At 44.8% G+C, this 16817-nt stretch overlaps 1 protein-coding gene across 1 annotated transcript in view; it reads left to right on the top strand.

The window, feature by feature from the left end:
- The window catches only part of Fam78b (family with sequence similarity 78 member B), an 89311-nt gene extending 72895 nt beyond the window's left edge, over nucleotides 1-16416 (top strand). The window contains exons 2-3 of the mRNA XM_087906323.1: nucleotides 3575-4502; nucleotides 13383-16416. Of these exons, the coding sequence (XP_087762449.1) occupies nucleotides 3575-4097 (523 nt within the window). The 3' untranslated portion in view covers nucleotides 4098-4502; nucleotides 13383-16416. The remainder of the gene's footprint in view (nucleotides 1-3574; nucleotides 4503-13382) is intronic.
- The last annotated feature ends 401 nt before the right edge of the window (nucleotides 16417-16817 follow it).

Genomic DNA, 16817 nt, shown 5'->3' with positions numbered 1-16817 from the left:
AGAGTCACAGAAAGATTTTATGTATAGAGCAAACAAGTTTGAGAACTTGCGCAGCCTACGTGATGAAGTCAGGGGGTGGGAGGAATCAGCATTGAATGCAGAGACCAGTTAGTGGGGCACCACAGTAGACCGTTTAGGAGATGCTAAAGGCTTGGATCACGTGAAAGCAGTGAGAGGTGGACAGAGAAAAGGAAGTAAATCTACACGTGACTTGTGCGGCAGAAGTCATAAGATGCTGAGTGGCGGCTGTGGTAGTCTCTGGGAGGGGTGGGAAGGTCAGATGTAGCCCTTGCTTCTGACCTGAAAGGTTGGATGTGGCAGAGAGGGGAAGGCCCAGCTCTGAGGTGGGGATGGGGAGTTCTGTTTGGACCATGCGGGATCTGAAGTGCTTCAGCATCCTGATCACAGACGTCCTCTTAACACCCACCAAGGGACTCCAGGCTACCATTGTTGGAACTTAAAAAGGGCCTCTCGGAAAATCACTGCCATCTCATCTCCTATATAAGCCAGTTCTGCATTTTATAGGCCAAGCTCTTTCAAGCCACTGTCTTGGAATAAATATCTAATTTTCATATAAGAAATGAAAATTCAATAACTTTCTGATAGAAAGCCACTCTCCTTCACTAGGTTTTAGTCTTAATGGATTTGGTTATTTCCTAAGTGAAGCCACCCCTCCGTGATGGAAGTAGTCATTGGCTCCATGGGGCTGTAGGAGAGACCCACTTTGAGCTCTAGCAACTGTAAGACAGGGGCCAAAATGAGACAGAAGTGTAGCCTCCTAAGGTCACAAGTCCAAGCCTATGCTCTGCCAGGTACATCCTTGGGGTGTGGTGGTTAAGAAGCTTAGGATATACATGCATTCCAGAGCGTCCTATGAGGCCACTCTCTTCCTTCTTTTCTGAGACAGGCACACTAGTGGACCTCATTACACCATATCCACTTGTGAGAAAATCTAGAACCAAACTAAGTTTTATTATCTTCCAACTAGGCTGTCCTCGAGAGTGTGCGGTCTCAGGTCTCTGCCCTTGGCTCTAGGCAGGGAGATAAAGGCAAAATGTGAATTGTAACTCAGTTATAGACAAAGGAATTGGATTGGCCATCAGGGTACCCAGTCCCGAAAAGGTCAGCATTGTAGTGGAATAAGAAGCACATCCACTGGAAGCAGAGTTCTCCAGACTGGACACAGCACAGTTGGTTGTGGGAAGGGCAGGGAGCAAGCCTTATCTGGCACTGCTGGGAATGCCTGTGCCCTAGCCACTCAGAAAGTGCCAGAATGACTACTTAGAAAAATAAAAACTGAGCTTTGGAAATAATATCCAGTGATGACATTGTCTTGGCCCCTTAGTTGGGGCACAGTGACTCCAATGCTGTCATTTCATGAACCCAGCAAGCACATTAGCCAGTTTGTTCTCTACCATACTAACTCATGCATAATTATATATACTCAAGCAACACATTCCTTTCTGTACAGTAAGATGTGAATATATATATATATGCCACTGTATTTAGGAATATATATATGTGTGTGACAACAGTTGGTTTTAAAAAGAGGCCATGAATTTCAAAGAGAACCAGGAGAGGTATATATATTAGAAGTGATACCAGGCATGGTGGTGAACACTTTTAATCCCAGGAGGCAGAAGCACACAAATCTCTGAGTTCAAAGTCAACCTGGTCTACATAGCAAGTTCAGAGACAGCTAGGATTATATAGAGAGACCCTGTCTCAAGAAGGAGGGAGGGAGGGAGGGAAGGAAGAAGGGAGAGAGAGAGCAAGTGAGCGAGGGAGGGAGGGAGGAGGAAGGAGAAGACTGGGAGCTACAGATAGATCTGGGAGCTCCGCCTGGCACAGCACACCAGCATGCACGGTAAGATGAGCACTCTTCGGGTTTGCATCGGGTCAGTTTCTGTTACTTAGCTTCTGCCAACCATAATACACTACAATTATTCCCAACAGTCATCAAGGGCATGAAGACAAGAGAAAAGCCTCTTGCAGCTGCGGGCTCACCTCCTCCCCAGGAGGTCCAGTCTTCCCTTCACTTATGCTGGGGTGACTGGCATAGAAAGTACCATGGGGGTAGCCAGAAGCAGCAGTGTTTCCATGGTCCCTAGTAGGGGATGCTGAGACATCATCAGTATCAGCTTGAGCAAGTAACTCCCTTTTCTACCATTTGGATAAGCCCTGCCAGATCTTCTATCATCTCTGAAGGGGGAAAACTTTATATCAAACAAGGCCATCACCTCTTAGCTAATAAATGGAAAACTCACCATTCTTTAATTATTGACTTATAGGCATTATTACCAAGCATTGCTGTTGTTCCTGGTTCCAGGGGTGGAAATACGTAGAATGTCACTATTAGGATCCTGTCAAATTCCCCATGACTGTGCTAGGGGCTGTTAGTTATATCACTGTACAGCATAGGTTCCCTTTACCATGGGTACTTGGAAGCAGTATGATACAATGATCAAAATCACAGACGCTAGAGTAAAACAATCTAACCTCTTAGAATCTGTAGAATCTATAGGACACTTGATATATACCAATGCTTTTAGGCCTCTACCCTCTCTTGAAAAAAAAAAGAAAGAAAATCCAGTTATAGTGTGGAATCTTTTGAACATAAACTGTGATAACAGAGAACATAACACCGTGGATGGGATGGGGTAAATGCTCCGTAATTATCAGTCATGACCATTATGAGTATCATCATTATACGCAGCATACCCTGGGAGGAGATACATAGGCTAAGGATGGCCACATGTGCCCCTCTGTTGTTCTGTGCAAGGATGGGAGATGGACGGGAAGAGTAGACAGGTACTCAGAATGCCAAGGTCACAATCATGGCGATGAAGATTCCAGCCAGGACTCCAAGCCTAGGGGAGAGCAGCATGTGAGGGAGCACACATGCCAGCCCATAGCAGTTTCCACAAAGCATGTTAGCTTTAGTGGGAAAGTAACCAGCACTCCATCACGGCTTTTCTTTGACCTGTTTTCTGAGTGTTGGTTTGGTTTAGTGGTAGAATTTAAAGATGCTCTGTTGAATAGAAATTCTACTACTATGGCTTTTCTAAGACATTAATAGAACGTTGACCCTCACCTCTTTTACCCCTCCTTTCCTCTCCTTCTGTTACATCCTTTCAAGTTAAATTTCGTATCACCTCTTCTGGGTGTCAAATCTTATTCAAACACATTCTCCCCATGAAGGTGCATCCTGTCATGGGTGACCTCTACACCACTCATCGCAATCATCCCAATGAGTAGATAACTGTTGGTGGTCTCGTCGCTGTTCCTTTGGGCTTTTCCATTGGGTCAACTAGGCTTTTACTTAACTTACTTTGGCACTACGTTTGGTTTTTATTTATTATTATTATTATTATTATCATTATCATTATTTCATTTTGGTTGCTTTTTTTCTCATTTAATCCTGATACAGCCCAGCATAGAACTTTTTGGCCTAAATTTCCCCCTCCTAATTTCCCATTTTTCCCAATTTGACTGTTAGTAAGTGGTGGGCGCCTGTCCAATTTTAAAAAGAATTCATTCGTGCTCTTCTTGTGTGTCCCTTCTGCTTTGCCAGGTCAAGCTGGGAACTGCCTGACTTGAGGGAAGGAAGAGTAAAAGCCATCAGTGATTCAGATGGGGTGAGCTACCCCTGGTACGGGAACACCACAGAGACTGTGACCCTGGTTGGCCCCACCAACAAGATCTCCAGGTTCTCCGTCAGCATGAATGATAACTTTTACCCCAGCGTGACATGGGCAGTGCCAGTGAGTGACAGCAACGTGCCACTTCTCACCAGGATCAAGAGGGACCAAAGTTTTACCACCTGGCTGGTAGCCATGAACACCACCACGAAGGAGAAGATCATTCTGCAGACCATCAAGTGGAGGATGAGAGTGGACATCGAAGTGGACCCTCTTCAGCTGTTAGGGCAACGGGCCCGGCTAGTGGGCAGGACTCAGCAGGAGCAGCCCCGGGTTCTGAGCCGGATGGAACCCATCCCCCCTAACGCACTCGTGAAGCCTAATGCCAATGATGCCCAGGTCCTCATGTGGAGGCCCAAGCGGGGGCCGCCCCTGGTTGTGATACCTCCTAAGTAGACGCGGACTGCCCAGCTGTGTGTGGAACACGTGCCACGGAGACACGCAGTGGGGTTGCCAGGGGTGGCAGGAGCCAAACTGAGTTTCTGAGCCAAAGCAGACCTCTTGGTTTGCCAGCCTCTGCAGCTGCTTGTGAAGAGTCCAGCTGCTCCTTGGGTGGTAGAACCATAACCCTTAGGAAAAGCCCCTTCCTCTTAGGAATAAAGAAATCACTGATTTGACAGACTTGCTGTGATTACCATGCAAGTAGCCATATTTTGCAGCTGACCGGGATGATTCTTTATTTGAACTATTGACCATTTCTTTCCTGTGAGATGCAGGGGAGGTAAATGAAACTAAACAGTGCCTGTGGCGGATGCTGCTTCCCAACCAATTAGAAGCGCGCGTGGAAACATCCACCACCAGGTGTTCGTAAGACAGTCCCCCGTGTGTGACTGGAGGGTGTTGGGGAGTTGGGTGAAAGATACTGGGTGATGGGGAGAGAGAAGAAGTTGTTGCTACAGATTAATATCAAATAATAGTTGATGATCAGCTTGTCAGCACGTTCTCCGGAATGAGGGGAACACTTAAATGGGGGGAAACGGTAGTGCCTGCCCTTGGCGCTGTCTGAGTGCTGCCCTAGGAGCTGTCCAAAGTGCTGATGTCCGCAGCCCTATTGGAGACTGGCTGCTTCCATACACTCTTTCCAAGGAGATGGTTCATTCTAAGTGTTAGTCACAGTATTGGCTATGTAGTTCCTGTTTTTTGTAGTAGCGGTGGCACTGGGTCCCTCCCGAGTTTTTAGTGACTCAGTCTGTGACTTTGTTTACAGCTACAGATTCTTCACCAGCCCTTGGTTTACAAAGATGTACAGCCTCCCGTCCTTGCAGGGTTTCGGGAACATCTCCACAAATGAGAACAGTACTTTCGAGTTTTAATCTCTGACTTGTTTGGGCACAGGAAGTGTACACGTCTGTGCATGCACATGTGTTCTCACACACCAGTATTGAGAGATAATAACAACCAGTCTTGCCAGTAGTGCCTGAATATTCATCTATGGCCTTTAAACACACATAGTATGTACACCGTAAGTCCACATAGGTTAACTTCAGCTATACTTACAAAAATTCAACTTTAACTGCTTGTCCAGCTGTAGGAAGGAAGTGTTTCTTACTTCTTTAGTGAAAATCTGAGTATTTTCTTGATATAATAATCAAGAAATTATTATTAATAATATTATTAATATTATTATTAATAATAAGTTAATATAAGCAAACTTATATAATAAGTTAATTATATAACTTATATATAAGTTAATATATAAGTTATATATAATATAACTTATATAATAAGTTAATATAAGCAAACTTGTATTAACAGAGATCCAGCCAATAAAAGTGGGAAGCCAGAGGTCCTTTAGTCTGGCTGTGTAAAACTTTCTAATGAGTTTCCAGTATTTACAGTGGTAAGATTTCCAACCCTTTCAGCCTAAATCACCCCCTCCCAGAAAAGGGCTTTCCTTGTTATTCTCAGTAGTGCAGGTTGTGAGATGGAGCCTTCTTTGTTCTAAAACTCCCCATGAGAACAAACTACAGAACTCTCACAATGTTGTACATTGAATAAGTAAATTCTTCAAGCTTAATTTCAGAAGTGAGAGATTCCATGTCTGGAGCCATTATACCAATCCTGTCATTGATTCCAAGCCTGCCAGAGTTTGGGGACAGAGAATGTGAACTGGGAAGGCTTGTCCATTGCTTTTGTTTAAAATGCACTGTAGTCTAATTGCTTTTATGCTCTAGTCCCAGAGGATGCGACTCAAAATTATATAGCACTAACTTCACACCCCAACCATCAGCCCCTCTCTCATAGACTAGTAATTGATGGCAAGTCATTTATAACAACACATTAATGCCCATCTGTGAGTTGCAAAGACTCTTCTATTTAGAAATGATTCAGCTGTTATTTTTGTTATTTTCTCTGTCCTTTCTCATGCTTCCCTACTTCTTTATGGCAGAGCTGACCTCAGAGAGCTACAAACTGAAGAATAAAGCTGCTTATTTTCCATGCTGACATCAGAAGCACCAATCTCTCCCTCATTGAATTAGATGCCACTTTTATGAGATTTGGGGCAGTGGATGCTGATCTTGGAATCCAAGCCACATAGCCCCACTTTAAGAAAACCTGATTTTTTTCCCACATCTAAAATTGTAACAACAGATGAATAAGAAAGAGTTTATATTAAAAATCCTATGCAAGGTTTCAGTCTTTAAATGTCCCTCGCACATTAAGATATGAGTCACACAATTATATTTCCATAAAATATAGCTTTTCAAAGACCTGTCTATACTTATAAAGCAAGGTGCAGCATGCTTACCCAAGCTTATTCCTACTTAAAAAGAATCACTTCAGATTTTTAAAATAAACTACCCCCAGGTGGTTTTCTGGGGAATGATGTAATAACAATTGAGAAAAAAATATATGGAAAAGGGCTTATAAAAGGTAAAATCACTATGCAAATATGCATTACTGCTGTCATTTTTTTTTTTACTTCTGTAAACTCTCTCAGTCCTGAAGTCAACCTGGCAGAATGCTCAATTACCCAGCAGCCAGTTATGTTAAAGTTATCATTGTTTTACACGGAGACGGCCCCTTTCTCTCCATCTGTGGATCACTGACTTTTAGCTTAGTCAGGATATTGCCAAGCAAAGGGCTCTCTTACAGGGGAGAGTTAACCTTGAGTTCTCTGCCGGGGGTCACCGGCATTTTCCCATCAGCCTGCATTTCCCTTGAGAATGGGGGTCTGATGCCAGACGACATCATCATCTCTGAGCCTTTGGTGTGAGTTGGGTGGTCTCTAAACTATATTTGGACTTTGTATAGGTTCATAGTTTCTTAGTGGCACAACAGTTTAAGACCTCCTGTATTTGAAAGAACGTTTCATCAGGTCTTAAATCCTTAAATGAGGTCACCTTTAAGATCCTCTAGTCTATGATCTCCAAGGAAATCGAGACCCTTTTAAATTAGGTCAACTGCTCAGGATCACAAACCTCATGAGCACAGGCCTGAGTCTCCCAGACCTCAGCTTACAATACAGGCATGTTACCTGGGACCTGGGGTCTTTCCTTGTCTCCAGCCAGAAACACTGTTATTGTTCCGGAATCATTCACCCACAAATCAATTAGCCTAGAAATTAAAAACAATTGGGTCCAGAGCCCTTTCCGTTATAATGTCAAAAAAGGAATATTCCAGATTACTTTCTCTCTGTGACAGCTGTTTTGATAGTGAACCCTTAATCTGTTCTCTCCTGGTTGCATACCACATTGTCAGGGCAATGCTGCCATCCACAACACCTGGGAGGCTGGAGGCTGGTCCCCTGTCTGCCTTCCAGTCAATGAATCATTTTGGATCTCCCCGCCCCCCGAAATAAATACCTCAAAGGCCAAAGTCATGGTCTAAGAAACAACTCTGCATAGTAAAATAAAACAGCAATGATTTATAAAAGATTTTGCAAAAGGCTTTCACACGCGTTTTCTCATCCACAGTATCGTAAGAAGTGTCATTCGGTGGTGATGGTGTTGGTGTTATTGTCCTCATTTTACAAGTAGCAAACTGAGACCAAAGAGGGTAAATGATGTATCCACAGGCACACAAACAGGAAAAATGCCAAAAGCCAGGATTCAAACTGGGCCTTTTGGCTCAATCCCCATTTTCTCCCTCTGTATGGTGCTGTCCCTTAGTTTACCCCTTAGCACAAAGGAGAAGAAAGAAAAGGAGAAGGCAGGTCACTGCCATCTGCACAGTCATGTAGTCCTCCCCTACCTACCAAGTGGAGTCATTAAAAATGAGAGAATGAAAGCTGTTTTCTTCCTTAAAGAGCCTTGTAATCCCCTGGGAGGTTGGCTCAGAAAAATGCCTGTCAGGGACTGTGGTGTGGGGGAGGTGGCTGTCACTTGTAATTAATGGAGTAGGGAAAGCTGTTCCCCTGGTCTCCGAATCCCTTAAACACCACCAGTACAAAGACAGGCAGGAAGCATGCATCCTACGGCTGAGGTCCCAGCTGAGCACTGCCCTGCCACCCGTGGTCCCTCAATGCGTGCGCAGGAGCAGCCCATGGGATGGAGGCAGTGGGAACAATGGCTTTCCAAGGCCTTCTTGGCACATTGAGCGTTCTTGTTAAGAACGGAGGGCGCAATTAAACATCGCTAGAGCCAGCTCCCAACTGAGTTGCAAAGAAAGATATAAACACACACATATACACGCGCACACACGCACGGACAAAGACCTCACACACTTTCCAGGCTGAAGAGAAAATTAATCAAAAACCCAATGAACGCCTGAACTCTATAATTAAGCCTAAATGATCCTTAGATAGAACAGGAGCTGAGTGAACAAGCTCAGTGAGCAAGCACACAGATATTTTTACCCTAGAGTCTTATTGCCATTAATTTCTTTTGAGATCTGGAGTACATCTGGTCCCCATTTCCCTGGTAGGACATCTGTCTATAGAAAGCTTCCCAGAGAGTTGCCAAGGTTATCTGATCATTCCCAAGCACTGCTATAGGAATTCCTGTGGGGAAATGTGGTATCATTGATTCCCGAGTCAGCCATACGCTCTCCTTTAACAAAGCCCATGGCTAGCCTCAGTAGACACTGGCGTGAGCTTTGAAACACTCCAGAGTGTCTCAACGAAGCATTGCCTGATATAAGACATTGTTGGATCAGTAGGCACGTGGGCTGCAGCTGGTGAGCCAACCTTCAGGATCCATCAGCCCGGAAACCCAAAACCTCGTTCAGTCCCTGTGGAGCAAGGCCTGGTCTCTGTGAAAGTTGGGGATCTCTCAGCTCTCCCCAGCATTAGCCACCTAGCCTATCCCCAGGCAGGGGCAGAGAAGAAAAACAGGAGAAAGCCACATGGTCCTGTAGGTAGCTAAAACTCCTCCTTTAGGAGGAGACAAGTGGCTAAGTGTCAGGACAGGGCCGGATGGAAAATCCCACCACAACTGGCTGGGTTGAAATGACTACAAAAGTCATCCCAGACCAGCTGTATTTTCCTCATTTGTGGTCACATAGCACAGAGCGGGTATGTGTGTGTGTATATATATATATCCAATATTTATATATATTATTCTATACATACACACAAACACACACACACACACACACACACACACACTTGTTTAAATCTTTTCATGGGTCTCTACTGGCCTGTCTGTCCTTACAGTTTTGGCTAAGACCTTATAGTTTGCAGGTGGTTTTACAGATCTGCCATCTTGAAGGAGATAAAATGAGGAAGTACTTCCCCTCACCCTGTACATACACAACACATCCCGGGCTATCTCACAGTGGTGGAGGTATGGCTGGTTCTGTCTTCTCTCTACATCTGCCTATAGTGACCCCTTTCTCTATGGTCTCTTTTGGCCCAGCTGCACAATTGTCTCTAAGTCTGCCCCAGTCCCTGTTTCACACTTCAATTATTCCTTTCTCCCAGCTGGGCCAAAGGATGCTCCCTAAAAGAACCAGCTCCTCTTTCCAAGACAAATACGGATCTAGGCCTCTAGGCAGTGGGACACATGGCCAAGCATTGAGCCTCTTTTGCCTCTAGGTCCATGTTTGTCTTCAGCTTACCTAGAAAAAAGTGGGTTGATCCTTAAAACAGCTGAGTGCTGGTTCAGAAATACCAGGGGGTAGGGAAGATACATATGTCACAACTGCACGGTGAAAAAGAAAGAACCAGACACAGAGCCAAGACACAAGCAGGACCCAGTGCTACACAGGATTGTAAGGGATACAGACAGTGCTGTGAGATATTTAAATGGTAGCGTCTTTGAATCTGGGGCTGACTGAGGGCTGGCTGAGGCCCAGCATTACTGGAGCAAGGAGGAGATGAAAAGGAGGACAGGATGTTTTGCTAGTTGCCAGACCTAGGGTGAAAGTGAGCCAAGCAAGGTGCTAGGACATGTAGAATTTAAGAAGGCACTCATGCTCAGGTCAGTCTGCTTGCATGCTCCTGCAAGAGCAAGCCTTCTTGGTGCTTGCCTTTGGTGCCTGGCTTGTCTCCTTACTTTCTGCCCCACTTGACATCTACTTCTAACTCTCTGCTTTCCACCCAGAAGAGCAAAACAGGGAAGGTATCATGGGATTCTCCAAATGCTCATTCTTCCAGCAAGTCTTTCTACAAATATGTCCTACATACTTGGCGAAATAGAATCCTTGCCCTCAGTGGGACAGCGCTCATAGGAAACTGTAGGAGGCGCTCCTTGTGCCATTGGGTCATGCATTGGGAAGTAGCCCAGGACCTTGTAAAGTGTCTCAGAGTCATCTCTCTACCCGATGGCTGCATCAAACAGTCTACCATTTTTAGAGACTGGTATGATCCCTCTCTTATGCCTAAGAGATAAAGTGACAGGACAAGACTGTCCTAATGAAAAGCACAGTACACACCCCAGCACTTGGATTATCTCTCCATCTGCTGTGCCCCACCCTAGAAACCAATTAGAATATTCCACCCAAATGCGATCCAATGACATGCTAATTGTAAAAATAACAGGAAGGATAATGCATGCACTTCAGGCTGAGAACTATTTCATTAAACTGGGCTTTGAAAACAAGACAGCCAATTAAATTATTTCCCACTTTACTCTCTCACATACCAGAAGCTAAGGAAAGCTATTACTTCTAATTAATTAGAGAGAAAAGACTACGCACACGCACATCAGAAGAACGGAGGTAGAGATGCTGCCACGCCTATCTCCTTATGCTTGCACATACGCATGCACACGCACACAGGCACACACACCAGAAAATTAAGGACTTTCTCACTAAAGAATTCCATGGATCTTGCTGAGCAGTGGTGGTGCTCACATTTAATCCCAGCACTTGGGAGACAGAAGCAGGTGGATCTCTTGAGTTTGAGGTCAGCCCGGTCTACAGAGTGAGTTGCAGAAGTGCCAGGGCTACACAGAGAAAGCCCTGTTTTCCCGTCTCGAGAAAATAAAATAAAAACTTCCATGGATCTTCTTAAACGGAAAAAAAAAAACCCTAGTCCTAAAACAAGAGCCACTAATAAAATCAAAGAATTTCTTCTTTGAGTTCATGCATGAAAAGGGAAACAGAACATTTTGTATAAAAGAATAAACAACTTTAAATTCAGTTTAATTATGAGCTTTTTACAGAAAAAAATGATCTTGTCTTTCTGTCATTAGTAGATTATTTCCAGCCAACTCTCTATATGCCAAATATATTATTCATTGGTACAGGAGACCAGGGGACTGGGTTCCTGGGGCCTGATTTTGTGTTGATGTCATACTGACCTTGACGTATTTATCTAGGACACAAGAAGGAGACCCCTTGTCAATGCCATGTGCACCCCACAAGTGTTTATGAAAACACACTTCACAGAAAATTCTGGGTTGGTTTTGTCTTGCCTTAGGAAAACTAGTAAACAAAAGAAAACTACACACTTAAAATATTTTCTATACAAAAATTATGCTGTTTTTAAATTGCTTTTATATAATATATGATAGAATTAATATACCAATGATATATGGACTAATATTAATAATAAATCATAAAGAACATGATTAGTAAGGCAGTCTCCTAGGTGATGTGACTTTCGTTCATGAGCATCTGTGTGGTGTGCTCTGTGATCACCAAGTAGACTGAGTTCGGCTTAGGCCTCTCACATCTGCTTACCTTGTACCCAACCTCCTCCCCACCTCACCATGTTTGTTCTTCTTTGCCAGGTCAGGTACCAAGGGCTGGCAGAGTCTGGCACAGTCAGGACCTCTGACCCATTCTGACTAATCACATTCCTGCAGAAATGGGAACTGGCATTTACAGATGCCAAAAAGCATGGCTGCTATTCTGGTGAACAGGGTACAGAGAGGCTGCTTTCTAAAACATATCTTAGACCAAGTCCCTGTTTGGTGTATGTGTGGCATACACGTATATGTCATATGAAATGAGTTTATCTTCTAATTTCAGAGCATCAAGACAAGTTTATTTAACTGACTACATAACTTCCTAAAACTGAAGCCATATATATAATCAGAAAAGGCAATGACATTATTTAAATGAGGAATTATAAAAACATTTGTGCCCCAGCGATACTGTGAGAAAGTCCAGCGCACACAAAATCTAGACAGGGGAGATGGCTTCCTGGGTAAAGTGCTTTATGCACAGGCATGAGGGCCTGAGGTCAGATCCCAAACACCCACCAAACCCAGACATGGCAGCATGCATCTAGAACCCCAGCATTGGAGGGGGCTGGCAGAGGGAACAATCACTGGCCAGCTTGCTGACTAGCCTGTTTAGCTTGACGATTGAGCTCCAGGCTCAGAGAGAGAGAGAGAGAGAGAGATCCTGTCTCAAAAACCAAGATGTAGAACTCCTGAGAAAGACACCCAAAATAGACCTGTAACCTCTACACTTAGGTACACACACATGCACCCACACACATACAATACGCATACACAGGTGTACACACACACACACACACACACACATACGTGCACTCTCTTTCTCACACACACACACACACACACATACGTGCACTCTCTCTCTTTCTCACACACACAGACACACACACACAAACGTGCACTCTGACACATACGTGTATATATACACACATACACCAAATAAAAATTTTAGGAAAGAAAGAAAAGGATTCACAACGTCTACTTTACCTAAGAACAGCTCCCTTTGTGCATTCAAAAATACTTTTTGTTTAATTTTTTAAAATTGGGTCCACCCACTTTTTTAGGACTTCAGCTGTTACATAAAATGGTAGATACACGGGCCCCCCCCAAAAAAAACAGCTGGTGTATATTTTCTCCCTAAAGAAACTTTGATTGACAACTTCAAATTGCATGATATAGACACAGAGTGAAGAAGAGGGCTTTGGCAATATTGTCCTGAGTCAATGACAGAGATCCTGGTTACACCCAGGTCTCCAGTCAGTCCGGTTCCTGTGCACCTCTGCGCCTGGAATTCTAGGGGCACTGCTTAAATTTTCCCCCATTTCTGTAGATCTTTTGTGCTTTCCCAATGGACTGAACACACAAGTGACTTGGGATCCCTTCATACTGCTTTAATTTTTAATCTTTTAAGAAGAGATGAAAGTTACAGACCTCCTTTATAGAGATGTGTACATGAAGATGCTCAGAACTTTGCACAAAATTCAAGCTATTATCCCTTTGAAAATCTGCTTACAAACCCTGAATTATGAACATCTGCTTTTAAGTAATGGTGTTTCCTTGGCCACTGTCTTAATGCGCACTGTTTGCGTGTTTCCTTGTCCACATGCAGGTCTCCTAGTAGGACGAGGCAAGCCCAGCACGCAGAACCACACGGCAAGACCCTGAGGAGGAGGATATGAGCAATGGCTGGTGGCGCTAGAAGCTGACGCCCTGGACAGCTGATTTCCTATTTAAAAAGAGTGCCATCTTGCCTGTCTCCTCACCACCCTCCCATCCTGTGACCAGTACCTCCTCTCTCCACCGTGTGTGTCCAGCCAGGTCAACTGGTTGGCTCATGGGGGAGCTTTGTTGAAATGGAAGTTGTGCCTGCTGCAGCTTTTGTGTGTGGAAAAATCAAGTTCGCCCGCACCTCCTGCTCATCCCCTCCTTCCACGTGAAGCCTCCCAAGGACATGACTGGTCATCCTAGACTGAAGAGGCCCCACACGGCCCAGCCCTGGCTCCCAAGCCTGCCTCCTCACCCCACATTTTCGGGTGGGAAACGGGGAGAATATTTATCTCCCCTTCTCTCTCTTCTCTATGTGGATAGCCAATGTCAATCATCCTCTGAGGTTTCTCTACGGTCTTTGGAAGGCAACTGTTTGCCCTACCATGGACAGGCTTGGTGCCTTCGGATGTCCAAGAGCAGCCCTCACATCACCAGGATCAGTGGAGTGAGAGCGGAAGTTCCCCCGACAGGGCAAAAGTGGTCTATGTTGTTTTCTTGGTTGTTTTATTTATTGGTATACTCCCCAGTTTATTTATTTATTTATTTATGGGATCTGTATTTATTAGACACCAGGAAATCTACTTCCCTGCCCCCACAGAGCACAGTAAATGATTCCTCTTTGAAGCCACAAAAGAGAAAAAGAGGAAAATTCTTCTCCCTAGTCCCAAATACTTCCACCCCAGCCAGCTTTTCAACCCGAAATGGGATCAGAAACTACCAGCTAGGAGCAAGCAGTCCAGCCCCATGAATCAGCACAGGTCCAGCTAACCAGACGGAAACTCAGAGTCTTCCAGCCCCCTTCCTGCTTTTGCACTGTTTCCCCTTCCGCTCCTTCACAAACCCATGCAAGACTGAGCAGCTGGCTCCAGCCTGTCAACACTGGACCTCTCCTTCCGCTCTGGTGCAGAATGCTTGACACCAGATGCGCGTTAGCATTATGTCAGGAGCTCAGACCCACACACCTGGTTCCCATCTCAGTGTATCTGTCATAGAGTCTCCACGGGGCTGAGCAGCCGAGGTCTTTTGAGGAACCCAGATGATTCTAACTCATCGATGTAGTTGATAGGGAAAAACACCCTTCTACATCCCCGTCCACCTCCAAGAGCCTCTCCTCCTTGAGTTCTCCTCTAGAGTCCCCATTGCTCCAGTCCTTTTCCTCATTAAACCTCCTCCCCACTGGCACCATCAACCTGAGCAGACCGAGAGTCACGCCTGAGGCTGATGCTTGCGTTTGCCTCACTAGAAGCAAATGCTCATCCCCTGCCCAAGTTCACCTTCCATCTGCGCTTCCCCCCATCACACATGCCTCCCTCCAAGAGCCTGAACGTTACATGGGTTTCCCTGCCTTTCTGTCCCAATTTTGAGGCAAAGCTTATTCCAGTCTTTATAACCCAAGGGTTGGCTGCTTCTGCAGAGCAACCTGAATCACCCGAGGGCCCACTGGTGACAGGGAAGGGTCATCCATCGCAGGAAAGTATTGCCCCCCAAACAGTCCCTTACCCAATAACCTGACAGCAACCCACCCGCTCCAGCATCCAGATGACTAGAAGAGGCTTCTCACCTCTCGTGCTGACAAGTTCTCAAACAATGAATATATAAGTGAAGGGGGGGTGTGTGTGTCTGTGTGTGTGTGTCTGTGTGTGTGTATGTGTCTGTGTACCGCCTTCATATAAATGACATGGACCTCTGAAGATGCTGAACTTCCACTTTACAGTACAGACCTTTACCTGAAAACAATCAAGAACTCGTGCTGTCTTGCACTCAGCGGATTCACCGAGCTCCTTTCCTCGAGGGCCCAAGTGAACGCCATAGTAGTGCTCCCTGCAGAATGCTGTAATGTCTAAGAACTGTTGGGTGTGTTAGAGAGTGTGTATGCTGTGTGCACAAGAGAGTGCCCCAGTATAGACAGAGTCCGTTTTCGTACCCTGCCTCCTAAGCAGGTTCCCAGAGCAAGTAGATTTCTCCTGCATTCATAGCACCATGCCGTCTTGCCCTGTTAATCAGACTGGCCTGCACCAAGTCCCATCTCTCAGGGTCCTGCTCTCTGATAGGCAACGGTTCAGTCGGTGGGTGCTAAAGAGTTGAGTGTTACACTTCTTAGGTGACATTTACCTTTTCATTGGGGCTACAGACAATGCCTTAATCTGAAGGAATAGCTTGAATGCTGGGAATTCCAGGTGCAGAAGTGGGCCAGTAAGAGAGATTATCGTTATCTCAGGAGGGCATTTTAGAGCCTCCCCTTCCCCGTACCTATCTTTAAAGTCAGCTCATAAGTACATGAGCATGAGCAAGCACACTTACCTACATCCACATCCCATAATTTTGGAATACCTCCCTTGCATTGGACCCATCTTTAAAATTTAAAAAAAAAAAAAAAAGTAAAAAGGAACCAGCTAAATTAGTTTAAACCTCATTGGGAAATGCAGCCTATTTTTTTCTCCGGCCACCAACCATCTGGTCTACCCCACCCTGTTCCATTTCCTTCCTGCTCCTTCTCTTTTCTGCTACTGGCCTATCAGTTAATTTATGTGTACATGTCCTCTCTGCTCTCTCCGTGTTTCCCCCAAAATGGATTTTCTTCCTTAAAATTGTCTTGTTTTTGGTGTCGTCGAGGACAGAAGTGGAGGCTAAGAGCATGAGCATGTATGTGTGTCGCTGAAGACAGAGAAGCCAGGTATTCTGCTACAGTTTGAAGAATAACGCCACAAAGGAAGAGATGAAAGCTGGCTCTGCAGAGTGCCTTAAAAATGACTTTAATTAGGAAATTCTGAGTTGTCAGTCTTTGGATGTTACATAAACTCAAATGGATGTTGCATTTCACTTCTCTGGGATTAAAAAAAAAGTTAAATACAGTATGTATTCAACAATGACAACAAGTATATTTTTTCTTTAATTGGGTCCTTAAAGACTTAGTACTGAGGAGGTGGGGGATTCGAGGGCTTGGAATATGGCTCAGGAGTTAAGAGCACTTGCTACTCTCCAAGGGGATCAGAGTTCAGTTCCCAGCACCCATGTCAGGTGATCCACAGCTACCTGTAGCTCAAGCTCTAGGGGATCTGACACCTTTCAAACCTCTCCAGGCACCCAGACACACATGCATGCACACACATGCACAGAGAGGGAAGGGGGGAGGGAGGAAGGAGAGAGGAAGATGGAAGAAGGAAGGAGCTACACTTCCCCCAAAATAAAATAAATCTTTTTTGTTTATTATTTAGTGCCCAATTTTTCATAAAACCAACAGAAGGCTCCAGGTCAATACAAGCTTTGGGATATATAG

The sequence above is a fragment of the Myodes glareolus genome, chromosome 5 (genome assembly GCF_982192425.1).
Source record: "Myodes glareolus chromosome 5, mMyoGla1.1, whole genome shotgun sequence".
NCBI lineage: Eukaryota > Metazoa > Chordata > Mammalia > Rodentia > Cricetidae > Myodes > Myodes glareolus.
The sequence above is the reverse complement of the archived record's forward strand: the minus strand, read 5'-3'. Positions and strand labels throughout refer to the sequence as shown.